The 24,050-nt window shown below is 42.2% G+C and overlaps 2 protein-coding genes across 3 annotated transcripts; one reads left to right on the top strand and one right to left on the bottom strand.

The window, feature by feature from the left end:
• Positions 1 to 880: 880 nt before the first annotated feature.
• Positions 881 to 12,124, top strand: f13a1b (coagulation factor XIII, A1 polypeptide b). Its single transcript, XM_071918019.2, has 14 exons — positions 881 to 1,101; positions 2,235 to 2,423; positions 3,979 to 4,227; positions 4,709 to 4,827; positions 5,237 to 5,344; positions 6,400 to 6,574; positions 7,298 to 7,436; positions 7,617 to 7,720; positions 8,140 to 8,228; positions 8,406 to 8,559; positions 9,490 to 9,765; positions 10,246 to 10,406; positions 11,030 to 11,166; positions 11,295 to 12,124. Exons 1-14 carry the CDS (start codon positions 915 to 917, stop codon positions 11,434 to 11,436), a joined length of 2,229 nt encoding a protein of 742 aa, XP_071774120.1. The 5' UTR covers positions 881 to 914; the 3' UTR covers positions 11,437 to 12,124.
• A 116-nt stretch (positions 12,125 to 12,240) lies between these two features.
• LOC139926337 (protein mono-ADP-ribosyltransferase PARP14-like) lies at positions 12,241 to 22,856 on the bottom strand. 2 transcript variants are annotated; one of them, XM_071918038.2, is made up of 14 exons: positions 22,613 to 22,856; positions 22,335 to 22,447; positions 20,375 to 21,937; positions 20,021 to 20,257; positions 19,467 to 19,691; positions 19,251 to 19,305; positions 18,840 to 18,986; positions 18,614 to 18,676; positions 18,342 to 18,521; positions 17,160 to 17,342; positions 16,008 to 16,649; positions 14,916 to 15,052; positions 14,298 to 14,478; positions 12,241 to 13,782 (listed from the first exon to the last, which is right to left on the bottom strand). In XM_071918038.2, exons 1-14 carry the CDS (start codon positions 22,782 to 22,784, stop codon positions 13,496 to 13,498), a joined length of 4,185 nt encoding a protein of 1,394 aa, XP_071774139.2. In that variant the 5' UTR covers positions 22,785 to 22,856; the 3' UTR covers positions 12,241 to 13,495. The 2 variants fall into 2 exon arrangements, with proteins under 2 accessions (XP_071774139.2, XP_071774140.2); XM_071918039.2 differs by having other exon boundaries at positions 18,342 to 18,518.
• Positions 22,857 to 24,050: the final 1,194 nt, after the last annotated feature.

Genomic DNA, 24,050 nt, shown 5'->3' with positions numbered 1-24,050 from the left:
ATAAGCTTGAGTATTTTAATGTGCTTTGTTTTTAACAGCTATTCCCTTTTGAATAGCCGTCCTTGTTAAATAAAAGGGAGCAACAAGGACGCTCTCACACACACACACACCCACACACACACACACACACACACACACACACACACACACACATTTCCACTTTGTCCACAAATGTAAAGCAGATGGGTTGGAGTACAGCTCGTCCACCATGCAGGAATGAATGGAGCGTAATGGGAATTCAACCTTAAATCTTTTAGAGGAAGAAACTGTATAGATACACAAAGACAACAAAGACAGCCTCATTATTATTCCAAGGGGAAGACAGTGGACAGTTATTAGCAGTGGACATGCATGTTTTAGACATAAATCCAGATGTGGAGTTTCATGGGTTTGTGAGCAACTAGACAGATTGTACACGCACGCGCACACACACACACACACGCATTAGTCAACCCTGTGCTTCAGCTAGAACCATCAACTCAAGATGCACTGTTATCCTTTTTTCCTGTATTATGCACATAAATATGGTTGAATACAAATTATGCACACACACATTGCGGTCCTCTGTATCTCAATGGGTAGAGCTAACCCCTATGATTAGGGGTCCGATTCCCACTGGGCCCACCCATGCTAAAAATTCTTAGACACTTTGGACTAAAGTGTCCAACAAAAGGCATGTTATGTTAAATATGTTGAAAGTAACACAGACTTAAGGTATTCTGTGTGCACCAAATACTGACTGTCAATGTAAAACTTGAAAATGTAAGGAAAATGTGTTTGAACTTTCTCTTCTCTCTATCTATCATATCAATAATTGGCATGTAGCCTTTTGTGTCGGGTTTCATGCAACAATCTCCGCCTCCTCTTCTCCCCCAGTCCTGTGAGGGAACATCCAGCCCTGAACGATCGCCACCATGTCTGACCAAGCTGGCACCCCTACTCCCAGTCTGCCCCCTCCTGTTCCCGCTGGCCCCCGTCCCAAGTTGACGAACCGTGGCCGCTCCGCAGATCCCATCGCCAGCTCCAACACCGACATAGCGGACGTACAAGAGTATGAGTACTTTGTTGCACCGGGTCCCCGAGGATATCCACCTCTGACTGGTGAGGGAGAGGCATTGTGTGTCTGTGTGTGTGTGTGTGTGTGTGTGTGTGTGTGTGTGTGTGTATGTGTGTGTATGTGTGTGTGTGTGTGTGTGTGTGTGTGTGTGTGTGTGGTGCACGATTCCATTTCTGATTGTGGGAGTTGCTGGAATAGACTCAACTCCTGCTGCTTAAACAATAGGAAGCTTCATTTGAGACCTTTTCTTTCTAAGCTTTCTTGAAGGAATAACCTAAAGATAATTTGTGCAAACTAAGAAAACTAAATACTTAATACTGTTGCAAGAGCAATAATAACTTTGCCCCAATCTATCTTATCTAAGGTATAGTATACATGTGTAGTTTCTCCAAGTGAGCAGTAGTCTACGCAAGCAATGCCTGCTCACTTTTGAAGTAAACTTAGAAGTCCCCAACTCTCAAGCTTGTTGGAGTAGAAAAATCGAGTCTTTTGGGGTTGACCCTCCACCACTAGTTTGTGTGTGTGTGTGTGTGTGTATGTGTGTTTGCATGCACACAAGAGTCAAAAAGAATGGCAGAAACAAAGTCATTGACGTGGAGAAAAAGAAGACAAAAAAGAGAGGAAAGAGAGGGAGCACAAGACAGATGTCACTGTGTGTCTTGGTTTTGAGAAGATAAAGCTCTTTTCCCCACAGTGACACAGTTTCCAGTAGACTTTGCACATGACTGACACATGAATGATGTCCAAACAGGATAGCTTCTGCAGCCGACACTCGACTTCCTGGAGCTTGTCGCTACACTCCACTCTGCATTATCGTCAAAGAGCAGCACACAGGGATTTACCCAGATGTGACAGGAATTTATGAATGCAATGACTGGAATTTTTGCGGTAGATTGGGCAAGAATATCCCCCTGCCAGCAATGACAACGGATGTCAACGGCGTTGGAGTGATGGTGGTGTGTGTTGGTGTGTGTGTGTGTGTGTGTGTGTGTGTGCTGGGGTGGTCCTGTGGCCACAGTCCTTTATTGGTGAAACAGTGACCCATCTTGAGAGCTTCTGTAATATATTTTTCTATCTCTTTCTACTTGTGAATCTCTCTCTATCTCTATCTCTGTCTCTGACTCTCTCTCTCTCTCTCTCTCTCTCTCTCTCTCTCTCTCTCTCTGTGCCCACCCAGAGTTCCTGGACATCTGGGATGTGAACACGCTGAAGAGGGGACATGAGCTCAACAAGCTGCAGCACCACACTGAGCTGTACAACACCGACTTCCTTGTCGTGCGCAGAGGACAGGAGTTCCAGGTCAAGATCACCTTCAACCGTCCCTACAAGCCCAATGAGGACAAGTTCGCTGTGGAGTTTGTCATCGGTGAGCCAAGCATACTGTAGTGTAAAGGGGAATTCTCGATCCTGCAGAACAAAAAGTTGTGATTAATCCCCTTACCTCTGGATCATGTGGTCATGGTAAAATATGGCATTAAAGTAGTAGTAGCACTTGGCAACTTTGCACTTTGGCGGCCCCAAGTGGCAGCAAAAGATAATTGAATTTTTGAAAGTTTGAAGGACTTTATTACCCAGAAATCATGTAACGTGACATCAGTAAAATGCTCACTTCTCGGACCTAAATTCTTCTTTCTGGGGGTGGGGATGGTTAAAAGAACGTGAGTCGGTGAGTCCAGCTTTCTCTCGATGGACTGTTAGCTCGCTTCCGTTTAAGAGATGGTTTTGTATTTAGTTGTTAAAGGATAACGCTGGTGTTTTTAAATACATTTCTTATCGTCAACAAATCCTATGAAAATAACAAAATGCGTTTGCTCTACTCCCATTACTTTCCGACTTCCCACGTTCCCTTTTTAGCCTTCAAACCGGAACTCATTGGCTCCAATTGTAAGCTAAAAACCTTTAAATACAGCTCACAAAGACATAGTTTAAATTTTAAAATCGCTAACTGTTACCATGAAAAGTCAGACTGTTGTAGTTATTACCAAATCAAATTCAAATGGGAACAAATTCTTCATTACGACGGGGACTATTTTCGGTTCTACGGAACTACTTTCCTGAGATCGATAATGTGTTTACGGTCGGCTTATTAAGTTGTTTGAGGAAAAAGTCGGCTGGCCCGGTGCATCGCAATGATGAAATATGTTGCCCAGAGCAACGGCATGGCTCTTTGTTTTTTTAATACAATGGAGTTCTATGGCTGATTTTGTTATTTTCATAGGATTTGTTGACAAGAAATGCATTAAAAAACACCAGCCTTATCCTTTAAGTTTCGATTCGTCACTTCCTGTGCGTGGAGAAGATTTCCTGCCAGCGGACATGCCCAACACCAGAATTTTATTTAGGCAAATAGGTCGAATTACAGTATTTCAATTCAATGGGAAGGGATGCTCTTCTCTATTGCAGTCCCCATTTGTGATTGATGAGACAAGTGAGTTAGTACAAAGAAATCCTGTCTGGAGCCACTTTAAGGATGCAAGGGTTCAGAGTTCAATTTCTATCACAAATACCTGTAATAAAGCTGTTTGTACTCATGGTGCTGTGACATGCTTTGGATTAAAACATCTACCAGTTGAGATATTTTCATGCTGCCCAATGCTGATCAAGGATCAAACTTCCTAAGGACTCCATCCTGTCTCCCCATCAATGTTATCTTTTCAAATGTCCTCCTGTCTCAATGAAGGAAACTGGATTGTACTTTAAGAAGTCTCCTTTAAGAAAATTAATGATTTCATGGATTCTGAAATGACTGTTACAGAGCTGTAGTACAACCGCAATACATATCCAAGTGTTCTCTTCAAATTACTATGGAGCCAAGGTGGCTTCATTTTCTAATATAACTGACAAAGATCTCTCTCTTTTTAACGTCAACACCCCTTTCGCTTCTTAATATAATGCTATTCATCTCACTTTCTCGCACCTAGGGAAAACCCCTCATTACAGCAAGGGCACCTACATGCCTGTCTTTCCCACCAAGGAGCGTCAGAGCCCCTGGGCCGGCCGCATCGTGGACAGCTCTGACAACGTGGTCACCATGGGCATCACCCCTGCGCCGAACTGCATTGTGGGGAAGTACCACCTGTATGTCGCCGTGGCGACGCCCTACGGCATCCGCAGGACCAGGCGGGAGGAGACCCAAGATGTCTATGTCCTCTTCAATCCCTGGGTGGCAGGTTGGGTTTTTTTCCATTTTTCTTTTATTTAACCACTGAGCTTTAACTGGAGGATTATAATGCAAATTCATTCTAATTCTATGAGTTGAGCTGGGTGTCAGTCTCACATGGAAGGCATCTTTACTTCCTTCATTTGATGAATTTCCAGTTGAAACAGGATGTTGGGGCGGGACATAACACAGTGAGGGATCATTCAAAACTCTAAACCAATGAGATATCAGTTAGGGAGAGAAAGGCAGTTTTATTTGATGGGAGGGGCAGAGGGGCGGGACTGTTCAAAAATCTGTGATGTTTTATTGGTTGGAGTTTTTATTTATGCCTCCTGGTGCAGCATAAGGTCACCATTAAAGATATGTGATGTTTTCCGGGAAGTAAAGGTGGTAGGAGTTCATTTTATGGGGACTTTAAGGGCGTCTATGTCTATGAATGCTTTTATTCACATGATAGGTTTTGAATTAAGTACTTTATTGGTATCCGTCAGCTGATGCAGTGTTTCTGGATGATGAGGAGGAGAGGAATGAGTGTGTGTTGAATGAGATGGGGATCATCTACCACGGAGCCTTTGACGACGTGTCCGAGAGAGCCTGGAACTATGGACAGGTATAGAAAACTTAAAACTCATTGATAAAAAAAAATCAATGAAAGCACATAGTTATGGGTCACTGGTTGAGTACAATACATGTGAATTTCAGTCCAAAACAAGGAAGTGTGGTGCCCAACTCCCAAATTTCTAGAGTTGATTTGGTTTCTAATTGTCGCTGGAATCAACTCAACTCCTATTGATTACACCACAGGAATAAAGTGATTGAACTGATCATTAGTTGAGTCCAATACATGACACTGTCTGAATTCCAAGTCCAAAACAAGAAGGAAGTGCCACTGAAATATTATCTTTTTACTTAAAACGGCATTACTACAATTCATACACTCACTATGATGCAAAAGATGTGTTTTTGTTTATAAACGCCAACTGAGGACTTATTTTTTTAAATATTTGGTTTGTTCCTAGTTTGACTATGGAGTCCTGGATGCCTGTCTGTACATCATGGACAGAGCTGACATGCCCATCACCAACAGAGGAGACCCCATCAAGGTGGCCAGGAAGGCTTCTGCCCTGGTGAGAAAACACAGTTGATGTACTGTACCTCCTCTAAAACACACATATGCAGTAAAATGGTTTACAGATGTGCAGGATATACAGATAAACAGGGTTACAATTTACAATTTCCCATTTGGCAGATGCTTTTATCCAAAGCGATGTACACATGAGATTTTAAAGACGAGATGAAATGAAAAATGCCTTTTTAACCCTTTTAGATCACATCCCCGGTCATACTGTGCACCTATTTAACAATATATGCCAAAAAAAATACCAAAAATCAATTTCATTGTATTCTTATATCAAAATTCGATCATGTTTTCTTCCTGTAAAACAAAATATGCCGTGTGCTTACGTAAGCATGCCCGTAACTAATTTCAACCAATAATATCATGACATCCACCCATCAATCCATCTTCAACTTTTAGCGCACAGAGCTAAGAGGCTAAGATTCATTAGTTAGCTAGCTAGCAACAGCACACCCACTTTTCAACGTTCAAATCAAATTCCTCCCAACGTTATGTCCCGCCTGTCTTTCCTGTTTCACTCGGAAATACGTCATGATACGGAAGTTAGATACTCTCGAAATGCTGTTTCATCTCGACTTTAAGGGTTAAGTTAGCTTAGGTTAGGTCTAGGTCTAGGTTTAGGTTTGTAAAAACATATCCCATGACTCCCCCTGCCTCATCCAACAACTGGACAGTTGTGTAGGGAGCCACCGGCAAGGCACAGGCCGACGCATGTTTAGGGCTAAACCTAACCCTAACCCTATACAGGATACATCATACTGTAGTAAGCAGTATCAAACTGGTGTTATTTACATGAAGATATGGCCTTTTAAGCAGAAAAACAGTCAACAAAAGTACATTATAATAGCCTACTTTTCTGAAAACATAATTGATGTTTGTTAATGTTGGTGGTTGTTTGCCTTATGATGATCACTGACTGGAGGTCACAGATTACCCAACTTTTTATTTACTACATCAATATATCCCACTAATTTACACTACATTATCCATATGCTACATTTCATCAGAACTACAGTGTACTGACTTGCTCTCTGTCCTTCCCAGCTGAACGCCCGTGATGAGGAAGGTGTGTTGGAGGGGAACTGGAGCGGCGACTACACCTACGGAGTGGCTCCCACTTCCTGGACCGGCAGCACAGAGATCCTCCTCAACTACTCCGGCAGCAAGATGCCCGTCTGCTACGCCCAGTGCTGGGTCTACGCCGCCGTCTTCAACACCTGTGAGATCTGGTTTCTTCTATAGAGAGCTTTCAGGTGGCGTAACACACCGTTTGGCGGCCATATTGGAGATCCTCAGCTCTTGGGCAACAGTGGCTCTAAACGTAGAACTCAGCCATCTCAAAATAACTGAATAGACATGTTTACTTTCTGTGCTGTTTTTGACTGGGAACTGATCATTTCCCTACTGATACATCTGATCAATTTTGTGAGCTTGTTAGCTAGCTAGCAGCTAACACTGTCTTCTTGTAAACACATTAGCTAACTAACTAGATTAACATATCTAGTAGGCTAGAAGCAAATGTTAACGCTGGTAGAGGCTTGTAGTTGCATTTGTTAACATTAGCATTGGTTGCTTTGCTATATTAGCCTGCTGGCTAGTTAGCTAGCTAACAATGGCAAAAACAAACTACTTGTTTAGGTTAACTTGAGCTGACTCCTCTCAAGCTGCAACTTGGAGAACAGACTATAGTGCTAAAGACAGTAAAAAAAACTACATTTTCTATTCTATTCTATTATGTGGTAGTTTAGTCAAAATCAAACTCCCTGCATTTATTGAAACTTTTTCCTTTCTTCAATTTCAACCTCTGTGGTTGATATCATCAGTTCTTCGTCTACCCTGCATGTCTCTGTTGGTCTACACGGAAATGTTTGTTCTATTCTATTCTTAATCCCTCTCTTCACCAGTCATTATATTGTGGCTCTGTTTTGGCTCTTTGTCCCAGTCCTGCGCTGTCTGGGCATCCCGTCCCGGGTCGTCACCAACTTCTACTCCGCCCATGACAACGACGGCAACCTGAGGACCGACATCATCCTGGATGAGAACGGCAGAATCGACCGCAACCGCACCAGAGACTCTATCTGGTACCACGGCAATCTTCAGTTTAGCTCTCTATCACTATAATAATTTCCACATATCTGAGACAGACTTCCTACACTACTGTTATTCAATTAGTAGGCTAACACACAATTTTAAGAATAAATTACGAAACCGTTTTTTTGTTATACTGATTTTAATATTGATATTTAACATGATGTTGTCAGGAACTACCACTGCTGGAACGAGTGCTTCATGTCCAGACCAGACCTGCCTGCAGGGCTCGGCGGCTGGCAGGTTGTGGACGCCACACCGCAGGAGACCAGCGATGGTAATGAGGATGAATGAAGAGTTTGCTTCCAAAATGAAATAAAATATCCACTATTTGAAAAAAATTGACGCCTACTCTGACAAAATAATTGCTGGCTTTAAAGTAAAGCACATTATGGGGCACTATTAACTTTAGGGAACCTTTGCTCACACATTTTTTTAAGGTAGAATCATCTGTGTTTTGGAAATATTAACAGAGGAATCGCAGGTTGTAAAATCCAAAATTGATATCGTTTTGCAAAGGAACATGAATAAAACAATTTTCCAACTTGGTTGTACAGTTAAGATCTACTAGGCTATATAAACAAATGCAGTGCTTTAAATGGACCATTGTTGTCTATGTTTTGAGTCTGGTTAAAAGTGAATATACTGTATTGATGGCACATCAATATTTAATCTACTTCTCCATTATCCACCAAGGGATGTACAGGTGTGGCCCTGCATCAGTCCAGGCCATCAAACACGGTCAGATATGCTTCCCATTCGATGCTGCCTTTGTGTTTGCTGAGGTGAGTGCCCTTAAACTACAACTTTTCAAGTTCAATTTCTATATATTTGTCTATTATGGCTGGGAAAGTGGAAATCACTTGTTGCCAGCTAGTTTCACCAGCTGTATTTCAGGGATATTCTGGGCCTCAACATCAGTAGGTTCATTTTGGGGACTGTCTGCATCCTTCTCCCCACAGGTGAACAGTGATGTGGTGTTTTATTCCCGGAGTAGAGATGGCACCCTGGAGCCGGTCAAAGTGAACCGGTCCCACATCGGCCGCTTGATTCTGACCAAAGCTCCGGGACTGGAGACCCGCCGCGACATCACCGAGCTGTACAAGTTTCCCGAAGGTCAGAGAGGAGGCAGAAGTCCTGCAGAGAGGAAGAGAGAAGCAGCGTAGACCACATGCCAGAAAAGCAAAAACTAGATTCCTAAATGAGGATGATGGCATTTGACATTTATGACAACAAAGCAGCAGCTAGTTTTGAACCAGAAAGTGAAACAAAATCCTCCACTTTCTGCTTTTTCTTCTTACAATGAAGGCAGACAAGAAGGGAAAAAACATTTCAGACTCTTAAACCTTGAGAAAAATGACAAACAATTTTAGTACTGCACAGTACAAAAAACAGAAAGTTGTTTTTAAAAGAAATCTATCTCTGAAATGTCATCAAAAAAGGTACCTACATGCTGAGTTATAGCCCATTTTCTACATTTCCCTCTATCATTTTGCAATGCATGCTATATGGAATTAGATTTTGTAACATTTACTTGTTTTTTGTCGTTTTAAAAATACAAACTTTATGGTGTCAAACCTAGCTTAAAATAAACCGCTGTCACCCTTAATAAAAAGACATGGATGTGACAATGAAGTTTGTAAAGCGAGGGATTATTTCCTGGCAGAGACTTTCATTTCTTCCTGTGGGTGTCAGTTGATTGACACTCAATTTGGGCGCGAGAAAATTACGATAAAACAGAAACTTTGACAAAACCAAATGAAGGCTTCATGTTTACTGTGATGGACTATCTCGCTCTGTGGAAGTTGTTTTTCATACTGTATCAGAATGAATGGCAGCAAATGGCTTTTTGTGAAGGAAGGCAAACGAGCCCTGATATCTCCAACTATGCTGACTGTGTGCAGACACCAGCAGGAGTAATTTAAAGACGACAGGCAACCTAGACGTTTGGCACAAACTTAGAAAAATACCGGTATAGTCCTCTAAGAAAGGTACTATTGTTATTGTTGTAATTCATTATAATCATCTTTTCTTGCCCCGACCCAGGCAGCAATGAGGAGCGCACCGTCCTGGAGAAGGCAGAGGAGTACGGCTGCCACCGAGACAAGTCCGACCTGCCTGCGGCCGATGTGGAGCTGGTCCTGCCCTCGCTGGAGATCAGCGTGGGAGACGACTTCGAGTTCAGCCTGGAGTTCGTAAACCGCAGCAACGAGCGCCGCACCGTGGACGCCTACATCAGCGGGAGTGTGGTGTATTACACCGGAGTCACCAGCTCCGAGTTCCTGTTCAAAACCCCCAGAGTCAGCATCGAGGCCAACAAAAGTGAGTAAGGAATGAGGTGTGTGTGTTTGCGTGCGTGTGTGTGTGTGTGTGTGTGTGCTGTGTATTATTCGAACATCGCTTTTGTAATCCAATCCTTTCCTTTCTCTTCTGTCACAACAGAACAAAACTCTACTATTGTCAAAATAAATACCAAAAATACACCAAAACTCAGAAATAATCTTTTCATTGTGTTTCCATGGTATTCATTCACCAGCAGTGGGCCACAACAGAAAACATTATCAACTACAGCATCAAGAATACTATCAACACTGCTAGAAAACCATTTAAAATTAATAAAACCATCACAATTTAACACAATTTCCCTGAAAATGCATAAACAAATATTGGCCCAGTGCTTAGAAGTGGTATTTTCATCATAAGACAAATTTTATCACTGCACTAGAGCCAAAACTGGGACCAAAACTGGGACTGAGAGTGGAACCAACACCAAAAATGTGTGTTTGTGTTTGTGTGTTGCAGGTGTGAAGGAGGTGGTGCAGGTCCAGTCGAAGAGCTACATGAGGCAGCTGGTGGAACAGGCCAACCTCCACTTCATCGCCACGGGGAAAATCAAGGAGACCAACCAGATCGTCTCTGCCATGAAAGTCGTCACTCTGCACAATCCCAAACTCTCTGTCAAGGTCAGACGGTTTTAAATTACGCTTCACACAGAGTCTGCTTAGACCTGGTTAGACCCATCACATCTCATTTAGCTAGCTGGCCGTGTGCAAAAAGATGGCAGCCCGCTGGATCGATGGAATTGGCTTTTTTCCATACACATCCCACACAGCAAAGTGTCCAAATGTCAACATGCATTCTTCTCACTCCACTCAGAGGGGGGGAGAGGGCAAAATAACCTGTTGTGCATTGCATTGTGGGATATGCTGGAGGCCCAAATGATTTAAACTGAGGGTATCTGCCATATTAATGCATGTAGTCTACTCAGCACTGGGTACTGTATATTTTAGTCATTTCCACTATTTTCTTCTGAGGGCATGCAAGAGTTAGAGTTATCAATCAAACTCAATCAAACTTTATTCATATAGCACCTTTTAAAAATAAAATAAGAACATAAATAGATACAACACAATAATGAAAATCAGAATAATGCAACCATTTTTTCTTACTTTCGGTCAACAAAGGTATGTGTTCACTGCATTTCAAGTGGTTTAATGGCATACCGAACACTATTTTGTTGATTTTTAAGTTGATTTGAACTGTATAACTGTATATCCTGCTTGTATGTGCTCTGTCTGTACTGTAGGTGTCCGGCGTGGCCAGAGTGAGCGAAGAGATGATGGCGACTGTGGAATTTACCAACCCCTTCAGCTTCAACCTGGAGGGCGTTTATATTCGCATGGAAGGACCTGGAGTCATGTCACCCAAATTCAAATATTACAGGTGAGCAGAGCACACAAAAAATATCAATACCTCTGAGTGTCTTTTAATGCCTTAAAATTGATAGAGATACTAAAAATCAGCACAGTACTGACGGTCTCTAACCCGGCCCCTGCTGGTTTCCTCCTCAGTCTGATCACAGGAGGCTCTTCCCTGACCTGGACGGAGATATTCACCCCCCGGAGGGCGGGTCCCAGCAGGCTGATCGTCAGTCTGGACTGTGCCGCTCTCAGGCAGGTGTACGGCCAGGCGTCCGTCACCATCGCGCCCTGAGGAGGCACGACCTCATTCAGCTCAGACATATTCCAGCCTGACTGTAGTGCTTTAGGTTTACAGCTTCCATTTTTTTAAACAGGCACAGCTTCAGCATTTACGACCATGATGATGGAGAGTAACTGATTAAAACTCTAGTTACTGAGCTTGAGTGGATTTTTTGAGAAATAGCCTACTGCTTTTTTGAGGAATAACATGCAAATCTACGCTTTCGCTTCTGCTTGAATGCTGGAATGTTTCAATTAGTTTATCACAGCTTTTACTTGAGGAACATTTATTTTAGTCATATAAATAGTGAGTACAATAAGATCTGTTATTTACATTAAAACCTGATCATTTTAAACATTTTTCTTTGTTGATACAAGCTTAGAAAAAGAGATTGATTATTGATTTTGCAAGAACCATGTGAAAACCGCCTCCCACTTCATTTTTGGGGAATTATTTGGAACATGCAAAGATCTTAATGATTTACATTCAAAAGTACTTGAATACTTTTACTTATACTTGATTAATTTCCTAAATTTACTCTTATTATGTAGCCTACAATTTCAATCAAGTATCAGTATTTCTACAGGAGTATAAGTATAAAGTTCTCTAGCCACCTCTTCATATTATCTGTAAAACTTGTTTCTTCCCATTATCCTTTTTCTCTGTAGAAGACAGAACACAAATATCAACCAAATAAAGGAGTGACAAATGTATCATTTTGTGACAGTATTTGTTTTTGTATAGAAGTGTGTGTGTTTAATGTGTGTGTCAGTGGTGGTAGTGGGTTGTGTAAATGCCTTTTAGTTAGAGCAGATAATGAAGAGACACAATTTAAGGCTTAGCCATGATTTTATTGTTTTTATACCATTAAGGGATCTAGTTTCAGAGCCCGTTTACATCATGAAAAACATCTCTGACTTTATAGAGGCACTATCAATTAATGCATAAACTGATTGTAAAATCACGACAACAAAAATCAAATCAAAATAATCTTAAAAGGACAAAATTCATTGCTGAGGAAAATATATTTGACACAAAAACCACATGCATCATCTTGTAATTTTTCAACAATTGTATAACGATCCCACTTGTTGGGGGATTACACCTCTACCAAAGCAGATCAAGTTTCTGCAGAGAACCTTTTGTTCCCAATTTTGTCTTTTACTAGGGAAGGATTTTGAGACCTTACACTTGCCCAGTATAAAATATTTATTTGTTGATGGTGTAATTGGGTCTTTTCATTTTTCCTTTATGAACATTCTCCTTTCTGTGGCAGGTCATTTGTTGTTCAGTGCAGTTAAAGCTACACTAAGCGATTTTCTGACCATTAGAGGGTGACAGAAACCGCAACACATCTGTAAATGTGTGAAACTACTGGACTACGGAGGCCCGTAAGGACAAACCGCACATAAAGGCTTATAGCTAAGCTAAAACATATCTACGGAGAAGTGTCGCCGGTTACCAGTCTCGCTTTGCCCGATCTTTCTCCCGCTGAAGGTTACATGTCCCACAATGACAAGTGAAGAGGTAGGTAGGAAGATTACTAGTTTAACAAGTCTACTCACTCGCTTCATCGATTCCGCCATTACGGAAAAAAAATTCAGGAATGGGAGGGGTTGAGGGAGGGAGGAACAGCGAGGGAGGAGACAAGCTAGTTTAAAAAAAAATGAAAAGCTACTGAATGGGCCTGGAGGAGCTTCGAGTCGGTCCGGGTTTTACAACAACACTTTACAAAAGAGGTGACAACAGCAACACAGCTGGCCTATGTGTGGATATTGCTTCATATCATTATGTCTCAATGAAATCGCCACATACCGCACATTAGTTTCAGGATTGGTTGTAAATCTGGTCTGAAATCTGAAATTGTATTACTTTTTTCACGTGTCATGGAAAGAATAAGAGTGAAAACATCATCCTATGAAAATCTGAACAACATAAATCTCAAATGCTTACCCGTTTCTTTTTTGTCGGACTGTAGTTTTAGTGAGATATTTTTCTCAAGACTTACAGTATTGTCTGCACATGAGGAAATACACAAGTTTCCCCAGGAGTAAGACGCACAGCATCACAGTCACTTGAATGTGATCAGGTAGTCTGGGTAAGCCTGGTTATCGTGGAACACAACGAACATGCTGGGGCTCTGCAGGTTATTCACCACGCTGTCGAAGAGGTCGTGGGGCTGCTGGGGGTCCCGAGGCGGGGGGACCTTCATGTTGCTCTGACCCAGGGCGTAGTCCCCAGTCACGACTCGGGCCACAAACATCAACTGAGAGCCGTCCTGAGCCGGCCTGGAGTAGGTGGGGTTGGCCGAGTAGCTAGCGTCTACGGCGAAGTACGTCCCGAGACCGTATGCAGTGGCTAGGAGTGGGAGAAAAAATAAGGGATTAAAGGGAAAGAGACAGGTGAAATGATCAAGTTTAGGAAAGACAGAAAGATAAATAGAAGGCAATGGAGAAGGAGAGAGATTTAAACATTTTGGCCTGTTTAAAGTAATAATCTGCATCTTTTTCACATAAATAAATGTCCGTTTTACTTACTGTTTTACTAGTGATTTAACCTAAACCTGGTCCATGAAAGCTTTTACATTTGCTATGAGGTGGTCCCTCTTTCCTAGGATATTCCATTTTGGAATAAATATAGGAAGGTAGAAGAAATATAAGAAACTGCAGTCTACACTTACTGTCTTTAATATTACAATATTTTGGGCCAGCACCTACTTTGAGTGCAAAACCACTTATCACCAAAGTGCTTTTGGTGTCACCAAAAACAAGAATCTTGCGGATTATCGCTTCAAACATCATATACATTCCTCATCGACAACACCAGGAAAATTCTGTTCAGCAGTATTTATTATTGGTCCAAATGTTCTTTACCATTTTGCCCTGCAAAGCTCCTGTTGAACCCGGTTTTCATGATGGACTGGCAGTTGTCCTGGGTCGTCCCATGGTAGAGCAGCTTCTCGCCTGCTTCCCCCCCCTGCCTGTTCTTATCAGAAATGTGTTTTTTCTGCACTTCGTAGCCCCGTCGGAGATGTATATTCTGCAAGCGCTCGATCTACGAAGAAAGACAGAAAAGTGTAACTGACAAACTTGCATAGAAGCGTTTAGGTATCTCGCATTTCCCCTAAACCCTAGTCTTTTGAAAGGCATTGATCTTGTGTATTTACTCACAAAATATAAGGAATGCCTGCTATCATAAAAAAGTCTGTTAATCTAAGAGAAAGCTACGATCCCTTATTGATTTCACCTATTAAATCCATTTCATTCATGAAGCGGAAATGTAGGTGAAGACAGGTTAATAGAGAATTTCTAAATGTGAGACTGAGATGGTGCAAAAGTGATGCAACTCATTATGAAGAAGTTTTAGTCTACAGATATACACCACAGTGCTTATATAAAGCACCATAAAACTCTAAAACGAATAAACTCAAATGTTTACTCTCTGCTGATTTCATATTATCACCATGAACTTTTCCTGAAAAAGCTGCCCACCTTTAAAACAGTCTTGGCGGCAGTTCGTTTGAAGCTCTCCTTCACCCTCTGGTACTCCACAGAGGAAGATGGCAGCTTAACCATCTTCAGCCTTTCATCAGGAGCCATGCTGTCCCAGTACAGGGGAAAAGAGAAGTCTGAAAGAAGTTGGAGTTAGAGTTAGCTGATGGGAAAATGTTAGATGTTCAGAGGAAATGTGTTTTGCGTCAGTGGTGCTGCCTAAAAAAAATGCATGACAAAAGAGACAGCTGGTAATTATTTGAAGAGATACTTTCCAAAATGCTATACATAAATTTTTTTTTTGGGGGGGGGGGAGTACCTTAAAGCTGCATTAGGCAACTTTGCTCATTGAGAGGAAACTGTTTGAAATATTTGAACTTCAATACCCAGATGTTACGTAATGCAACGTCAGTAAACTGCACACAGCAAGCTCATGTTCACTAACCCAGCCAGTCTGTGATTCGTTATACCAAAAGATACCAACGAAATGAGAAAGGACATCACATTAACTTTGGCAATGTTGGATGGAGCGCTCGCTTCAGTGTCAGTTTGTATTTTGCTCTCAAATCAAGTTGTGATTTGTCACTTCTTGTGGTGGGACAAGTGTCCATACCCAACATCAGAATTTTATTCAAATGGGGCGAATCTACGCCGTCTCATAGGGAGGATGGGACGCTTTTCTCTATTGCAGTCCCACTTTGTCATTGCAGATAAGACAGGTGTATTTTTACATACAAATCTTGCCTAGTGCAGCTTTAAATTCATTCTACTGAAGAGGATTAGGACCACGTGTGAAAAATTCACGAGTTCTGAATTCTGAGATCTCAGAATTCAGAATTCTGAGTTTAAAGTCAGAATTCTGAGACTGACCTCTGACATTATTCTCAGAATTCTGACTTTTTTCTCAAATTCTGACTTTAAACTCAGAATTCTGAGATTAATCTCACAACTCAACTAAATTTTTCACATGTGGCTCCAATCCTCTTCCGTATCATTCAATGGGATCCAGTCTGTAAAAAGTGTTACCACTTTGTCAACAAAACAAAACTCCTTATTTGCAACAACACTTCCAGTAAAGAACCGGCAGCCCACCTGGTAGATGCTCGAGTCGTTTCAGCTGCGCCGTCCGTCTGGTTCCCTGGTCTGTGGCCTCCATCCTCCTCAGGTCCACGCTCCACTGCACCCCCTGTGCATCCACCACCCCTCCCCTTGCATCACCTTTCTCCAAGTCGTGATGGGCTGTTCTGGGGAGCCTTTCCCAGTCGCCTCTAGATCCCACGATGCACCAAGCCACGCGGCCGTACACCTCCTCCTCCTCCCTGTCTCTCACCTCTCTCCTGAGGGAGCCACGGAGAGAGGCGTAAATTATCTGCATCGCCTGGTTGACCCCATCTTTTAACCCGCTCACACTCCACCCGGCCTGGACGCCCCGGCTGGCCTGGTTCTCCTCCATACACAGGCCCAGCGTCTCCACCAGCTGCCTCAGATCGTCCACGTCTTTCTGGGTGAGGCATTCCAGCTCCTCCCTGTTGAAGCTATGCTGGGAGCATTGAGCCTGGTAAAGCCTCTTCAGCTCTGCGATGGCATTGGCAACTTCCTTTGAGGAAAGACCCAGGATCAGGAAGACGGACTGCTGGAGTGTGGAGCCAGCTGTGCAGAGGATGCTTAGATCGGGGCTTGAAGACAGTGGAGGCTGGTGTTGTTGCAGTGCTTGAGGTAACTGACGCACTGACACTGCAAGATGGATGAAAAGATAATAATAAGTAGGGATGGGACGATATATCGAAATTCACTATATCGCAAAGCAAAAAAGTAACAATACATATTGTGGGGCAGAAAAATGAATCGCAATATTAGATACATTTTATTCTGCTGTAGTAATCACAAATTTCATAAACTCTCCATCAAAATTATATTATTTGCACTTTGTAATGTAATTTTTAAATTGTTGTTTACAGTCAAGCAAACCAATGCTATTGCTAGAAAGATTTGTGGCTCAGAAATAAACATAAGTCATGCACAGTCAGACTTTCTTGTCATCGAACTTTTTATTACATCGTATTGTGGTTGTATTGAATCATGAACCTCATATCGCGTATCGAATCGTATCGTGAGGTAAGTATATTGTTCCATCCTTAATAATCAGTGAAATTTTCTCCTAAAAAGAGAGGATTCTGATGGATTGAAACAACTAAAAAATAAGCCTTTGGGGTTGGCTTTCAACAATGGTTGAATTCCCCTCACCTGTGCTGGTTACAAGAGAGGGAAACGTCTGCCTTGCTGCCTCTTTAAATGCCAGGAAGACATTGATCTTAATCATGACAATGCGGATGTGAGAGAGGCAGCGAAGGGGAACGGATGACACAGTAACTTTGACGCCTCTGAGGATGGCAGCCGCCACCACGTCGGGGTCCAGACCACCGATTCCTGGACAAACAGATAAAACATGGTAGAATATCATTGCCAGGATCTTTTCCAGTTTTTGACAGTTTTGGAGACTGAGAAGCTTTGGATTCATGTCATTAAGTATGACTGAGAATGCAGCTGATATTGAAACTAAACTGAACAGCACAGTCACATATCACTACTTGATATGGCCACTGATACCGAATTTAGATTTTTCAAAGGGCTAATTCATCAATACTGGGGTCAATAATGTAGTGCTGAAATGATTATTCGATTAGTCGATCGACAGAAAATTTGTCATTACAATTTTGATAATAGGTCCTTTTCACGTTCTGTTTCTCAATGCTTCTGCATTGAGAAACCGGTGCATTACAATTTCCTGTTGCCAGCTATGGCCTTCACTAAATTGCTCTACAACCTGCCCAAAATGTTTAATTTGTTACATTATATGTCTAGTGCATTACAATTTTGTTGTTTTTGTTGGATTGGTTTGTCAGTAAGTCGCAAAAAGAAACTTGCCACAGGAAGTTGTAATGCACCGGTTTAGCTGTTACCATGACGATGTGAAAAGGGCCTATAGACTAATCGTTTTAGTAATTTATCAAGTAAACCATAACATTTGGGGGTTACAGCTTCACAAATGCTAAGATTTGCTGCTTTTCTCTGTTTCATATCATAAAATTAATACTTTGGCTGCTGGTCAGATTAAGTAAGCAATTTTAAGAACTCACTCACTAACTCACAATAATGAAAATGAACATTAGTTGCAGCACTAATTCAATCAATTCACAAAAAAGATTTTCTCATCTAAAGTAATGCATTTTGTAAAACAGATTATATAATCTATCATGAATAAAATTAGTAATGAATGCTTTATTGTTAACCAATGAATAGCTATTTCAGTTTAAATTTGTACTGACTGAATTGAAAATGACACTGACACCAAGCATGACATTTACATTTATATATACTGTATATGTTTTTCATTTGAGCATCTACAGTGTCTTATTTAATATTTACCAGCACAGATGGCAGGAATGGCCACAGACTTGTATCCTTTGCTTTCACAAGACGCAATGATGTCACACACCAGTCCTTGAATTATGGCTGCATCCCTTTCTCCACACACGTGGAAAATGGCCTTACAAGGGAACTGTCCAGGCTGGGAGACAAAAATCTCACCTTTGTTCGCACGCACTACTGAGATAGAATCACAAGCAACACAAATAAGAAGCTATAAGTGTCTACTGATAGTATTGATTGAACATTTCTTGTTGGTCCTCTATGCTCACCTGATTTCAGTTCAGCCTCCACCTGCGGTCCAGCCACAGTTAAGATGTCTTTGCAGACGCTGTCTATAGAATAAAGACCATATTTATCATATCTGAATACTTTATGTCAACATTTTGAGAGCAAATCATCAAATTAATCAGGTGATCTCCTTATTTGACATACCAAATCCTTTACATTACATTTTAGGCATTTAGCTGACACTTATCCATTGTCGCCCTCACCCACCTCTCTCGAAATCGATGAAGTCGGTCGTGTTCACCACGGCGTCTGTGGTCTCATTGGTGATGTCACCGAACACCAGCTGTAGTTTGACCCCGCCTCCCACTGCCAGTGTGATGCCATCGAGGTCACAGGTCAGGGACTGGAAGATTGCTAAGAGGGAAGAAACCGTTGTATGTTTAACAGTAACATGATATTTAATCGGGTATTTGAAGATACTAATGAATATTGTCTGTGACATATTAAATTGTTAAATCAATTCCCTGAATGTTTAAATACATGTTTAAATGGCAAATTTCAACAGCAAATGGTAAATGTATATAATCTAGACTCATGGAAAAGTAATTCCAACAAAAAAGAGAAACTAGTACGTCTTTGTCGTTAAAACAGTTAAACAAAATAGTTCCAACAGCTTACCTTGACCTCCCTGGTTCATGTTTAAGCTGAGTTCTCTGTAGACATCATGGTAGCACTGTAAACAGAAAAGTGTCTCCAATCACACGGCCGCTCACTTGATTATCAAACACCATCTTATCACAGACCCTAGCATCTACATCTTATAAATCACTAAACAGTTACAATAGTGTCCAAGTGTTGACAGTAAACCATAAGAGGAGAATAAATGTGTCTCACCTCTTCAGAGTCTGGGTAACCAGGTTTTATGACGACGTGGATGCTTGTGAGAGAACCAGTGGATCCAGACCGTCCAAACTGGCCAATCTCCTCAGTCAGAACCTGAACAGCTTCTCTCACTGGGTATTTTAGAGCCAGTCCAGGTCCAATGACGGGCAAGGCCACTGAACCCCAGCCCTGCTGTCCACAGACGTCCAGGCACCTCCTCAGCCCAGTGCTGAGGGCCTACAAAGGTGACAAACACATTAGTTCAGACAAGGGTCAGTAAATGTTAATAGCTTGTGCAATGTTTCTTACTGATTTTTGCCTCCAGAACAGCTATTCCTCTGAGAAATGTGTATAAAACAACAAAACAACAATCTACTATCATATAGATTTTGCGCCTTTCATTGTCTGTGTTCATGTTCACTATTGCACTGAGCATTTTTCATCTGTACTGCAATGAATTCATCAGCCTGGCTGTGTAAAAGGAACTTGAATTTGAACACAGCTGTTTCCCTTGCCCTTCCTCTCTCTCCACCACTCCTATGAATCCATCGGATATTTTACTTTACCTTCACACTCTCTCCTCTAACTCCATCCCATGGCAGACACTCAATGAAGAAGATCTTGGAGCAGCCCAGAGACGGGGACCCGTCAACCTGCAGCACTTCACCAGGGGCGAAGTTACGCCCCCTTGCCATGAGGTCAAAGTTTGTCTTCATTGTGTTCCCTGCTTTACTCAGTAGATCTTTACCAATATTAGTAGAAGTCAGATGTCTTTTGAGCATGGGGGCCACTAAGACATTCACCTGAGGGAATGACATTGAAGAATATTAAGATGCGGTGCTTGTAATTCAAAGTTGAATAGAATAGAATAGAATAGAATACAACACAATACAATACAATACAATACAATAGGTCTATACCTGCTCATCTACCAAACTGCCAAGCTTGATCACCAGGCTTGGTTTGTTGACAGACACGTTCATCACATTTGTCACAGCGCTGACGAAGGTGTGGCTGCGCCATCTGGTGGGGGGAGTGCTGGATGTGCTGCTGCTGCTTTGCGGTCTAGTGCTCAAATTTGGGACTGCTGCCATACTTTGAGAGTACATGGTGCTACCTTTTTGTTCCCTGATCAGGACTTGACAGGAGCTCTCTACCAGCTCCATGCTCCTCTTCCCTTCTGCCTGGAAGTACCGCTGAGCCCCTGGCCCATCCAGAACCAGCTTGTCCCAGGTCATACAGGCCACAGCCGAGGTTAGCGCCTCCTGAGCCTCCTGGACCAGTCGGCGGGGACCAGACAAGAGCACACATGGATTTGGGGAGTGGGAGGCTGTTAGCTTCACCCTGGGTTGCTTCATGCCAGTCAATCCCAAGATTTGATCAAAACTGTCCACCATTTCAGGAAGCGGTAGGATCAGCTGCTGTTGTGTCTCAACGTGGTTGACCTGGTAGTCAACCAGAACTGCTTTCAGCTTGTCTACATCTGGTCTGTAGCCCACCAGTTGTACTTTGGTCTTTGAGGTTCCACTGGGTCCTGGGTGGTAGCTGACCTCCACTCTGAGGTCTCTACAGTTGGCCTCATTCTTGGCTTTGGTCAGGGCTTCCTTCATCCTGTCTAGATCTGGAGCTATAGCCACAGTGCCCTCTAGCTGTACAGCATCCACAAACAGGTCTCTCTGCACTGTTGTTGCAGCCTCTTCCAGAGCGTCAGAGGACAAACTGGACAGAACCAGATCTGAACCAGTCTCTAAGGAAACTGGGCTGCGAAGGCTCTGCTGGAAGCGGGCTTGGTACTTTGAGATGGCACCGCTGGATGTAATGAAGTTCAGCAGAACTGACGGGAGCTGAACTCTCTTTTCCTTTACCTTTTTGATCAGTTCATCAAGTTTTGTAGATCCTGACTGTACCTCTTTGTCAGGGCCCTCCAAGATGATCGTATCCGGCATACCTCTGAGCATTTTAACCCTTGGGCAAAGTACATTCATTTCTCGACTAAACTCTTCTTCTACCAGTTTGAATTGCTTCTCCGGAGCTGGGCACTCCTTCCTGGCCGGCACGCTCTTCTCCAGAATCGTTATCCTCTCCTTCACTGCCCCATCCTCTCCCACAACCACTGGGTAACCTGCATCTTTGTATACTCGTATATCATCAGTTACAAAGGAGAGATCCTGCAGTAGGATTTTCACTTTTTCTGGGTCAAGCACATGATAGCACCGGTAGCTCTCAACGAGACTGATGAAGACCCGATCCACCTGTAGCTCCCACCTCTCTGCAGCGCCGACAGAAGCTCCTCCAGGCCCCTCAATATCCCCCCTAACCACTGCCTCCTCTTCCTCTACATCGAGCTCGACTGTGCAGCCAATAGAAGAGAGTTGCTTCTGTAAGACTCTGGAAGCCTTAGGGCTGTCTTTCAGATAATGTAGGAGGTAAAGCTCCAGGCGGAAGATCTTCTCAAGGCCTTTTGCGTTTGCTTTTGTAAATGTCTAAAGGAGGAAAGCAGTCTCAATCAAATTACTGAATTTATAGCAATGTGAAACTAACACAAGGTTACGTTAGATTTTACATAAATTGAAACAAAAATAGTAATAATAAGTAAATAATGCTGTGAAAAGCAACTTTAAACTTAATTTTGTATCATCACAAAAGAGCAGCATGATATAGGCTACACAACATTTCAAAGAATCTACCTGGAAACATTTCCAAACCGGTTTGGCCGCATAGTTGCAGCGATCATTGGGAAGGCCCTGAATTTATTTACATCTACTCATGCAAATGACAGCCATAGTCTGACGTTTTCCTTTTAGTCTTCATATCAAAGGCTGAAAGGTTTCAAATGCTCACTGATTTACACACGCCTTATTTCTGCTTTGTTAGCCCCACCTGTTGGTGACTGGTGGATTGTTGAGGCTGGTTGGTGCGGCTCACTGTCAGACTCAGCTCTCCTCGAGGCAGGAAGACGGTGTGGTGCTTTCTGTACAAAACCCTTTCCTGGTCTATAAATGCATAGAGAATAAACAGAGTAATGATCAGTCAAACTAACACAGTGACATAGTGGTACGCCTGTATTAAAAACATGGGTAAACTGAAACTGCTAAGGCAAACAACCACAAATACATTCCAGATACATATTTGATATATATCCCAGTGTGATTCCTTACCTTCTTTCACCATAAAGCAGATTTTATAGGTGTTGTCTCCAACCTTTTCTATCATCCCACATTCACCTCCCCCAGAATCTCTTCTTTTCTGAAAGTGTCTCCTTAACTTCTCCTTCTCTTTGTCTGTGAGGTCCTTTGCCTCAAAGAACAATGGATACTGGTATTCATCCATTTTACTTCCAATGTTGAAGTTGGAGTAAAACTTTTAAATCCCAGTGTGGCACCGTTTGAAGCTGTACTTGCACTTCCTCATCAGAGATAAGTGAGCTCTGAAGTGCTCAGATTTAGTTTCACTTTCACTTGCAGCATCAAATGTTTACCATTCATTCCTGTCTATTTATATAATTGCACATGCACACACCCAAAGACACACACTCCAAGGTGACTCATGGGAGATCTTCAATCTTTTACGGGAAATCTCCAGGTACAAGGAACTTTGGTCAGTACAGATTAGATTACATACAGTTGTGTTGCACTGCTAGCAAATAGATTGTACTTTATATGGTCATCAAACACTAACAATGCACTGTTAATCCATGATGGTAATGATGATGATGATGATGATGATGATGATGTTGTCAGTATTTATGATGATGATGATGATGATTATGATGATGATATAATCCAAATAATTAACCCTTCATCACAAGCATGTCTCAAAGAACTTTACAGAGAACGAGCCTACCTAGATCAAAAGTATGCAACAAAATAAAACAGAAAGAAACAAAAATGATTACCTTCACACCATTAAAGGATGAACAATAACAAAAAACCTGGTCACAGAGGCAGTTTTATTTTTCCAGTGCAAGACACCCTGCAGCTACCACTTCGACCCTCTAGATGTCCTACCAACACTGAAAACACTACAGACGTTCCTGTGATGATAAAGCAGCTGCCAATCAAACAAAAAAAACATCTACAGCCTCATACAGTGGCATCATCAACCCATTAAAATTTCCATGTTTCTCTGAAAATCTCTGATTATCTCCACTAGTCTCAATCCCAGGCAAAATGAGGTTCAAGTATGCAGTGAATTATGCTTTTAATCAGCTGTTACTCCTGTTTTACGCCGTTAAGCAGTAATTTTCCCTGCCACATTTTTTGTGAGCTAAATGGAGCCTTGTAGCAGCATACAGAGTTCATTAGCCCAGAAAGAATTAGGCCACCTAGGTCATAAGATTACTGTTGAACAGACCAATGAGCCTAGAGCAGCTTTTGGGATGTGTGGGCCCTGGTTTTCTTCTTTAATGTCAAGTAAAGTTGGGATCCAGAGAGTTATAACATAGGGGAACACATACAGAATCATGGATCTGACAAATAGATTATTGACAGACAGACAGACAGGCAGACAGACAGACAGACAGACAGACAGGAGAGATAGACAGACAGACAAAGACATGACAGACAGACAGACAGACATGAGAGACAGACAGACAGA

This window comes from Centroberyx gerrardi, chromosome 23 (assembly GCF_048128805.1).
Source record: "Centroberyx gerrardi isolate f3 chromosome 23, fCenGer3.hap1.cur.20231027, whole genome shotgun sequence".
NCBI lineage: Eukaryota > Metazoa > Chordata > Actinopteri > Beryciformes > Berycidae > Centroberyx > Centroberyx gerrardi.
Note: the sequence above shows the minus strand (reverse complement) of the source record. Positions and strands in the feature narration are given on the sequence as shown.

Coding starts and splice junctions, on each gene's coding strand:
- f13a1b (XM_071918019.2), top strand. CDS start 915: ATGTCTGACCAAGCTGGCACCCCTACTCCCAGTCTGCCCCCTCCTGTT. Junction 2,424..3,978: donor CGCTGTGGAGTTTGTCATCG/GTGAGCCAAGCA, acceptor TCTCGCACCTAG/GGAAAACCCCTCATTACAGC. Junction 8,560..9,489: donor GCTGTACAAGTTTCCCGAAG/GTCAGAGAGGAG, acceptor GCCCCGACCCAG/GCAGCAATGAGGAGCGCACC.
- LOC139926337 (XM_071918038.2), bottom strand. CDS start 22,784: ATGGATGAATACCAGTATCCATTGTTCTTTGAGGCAAAGGACCTCACA. Junction 19,306..19,466: donor GTTACCCAGACTCTGAAGAG/GTGAGACACATT, acceptor TTCTGTTTACAG/TGCTACCATGATGTCTACAG. Junction 14,479..14,915: donor CCGCCAAGACTGTTTTAAAG/GTGGGCAGCTTT, acceptor CTTTCTTCGTAG/ATCGAGCGCTTGCAGAATAT.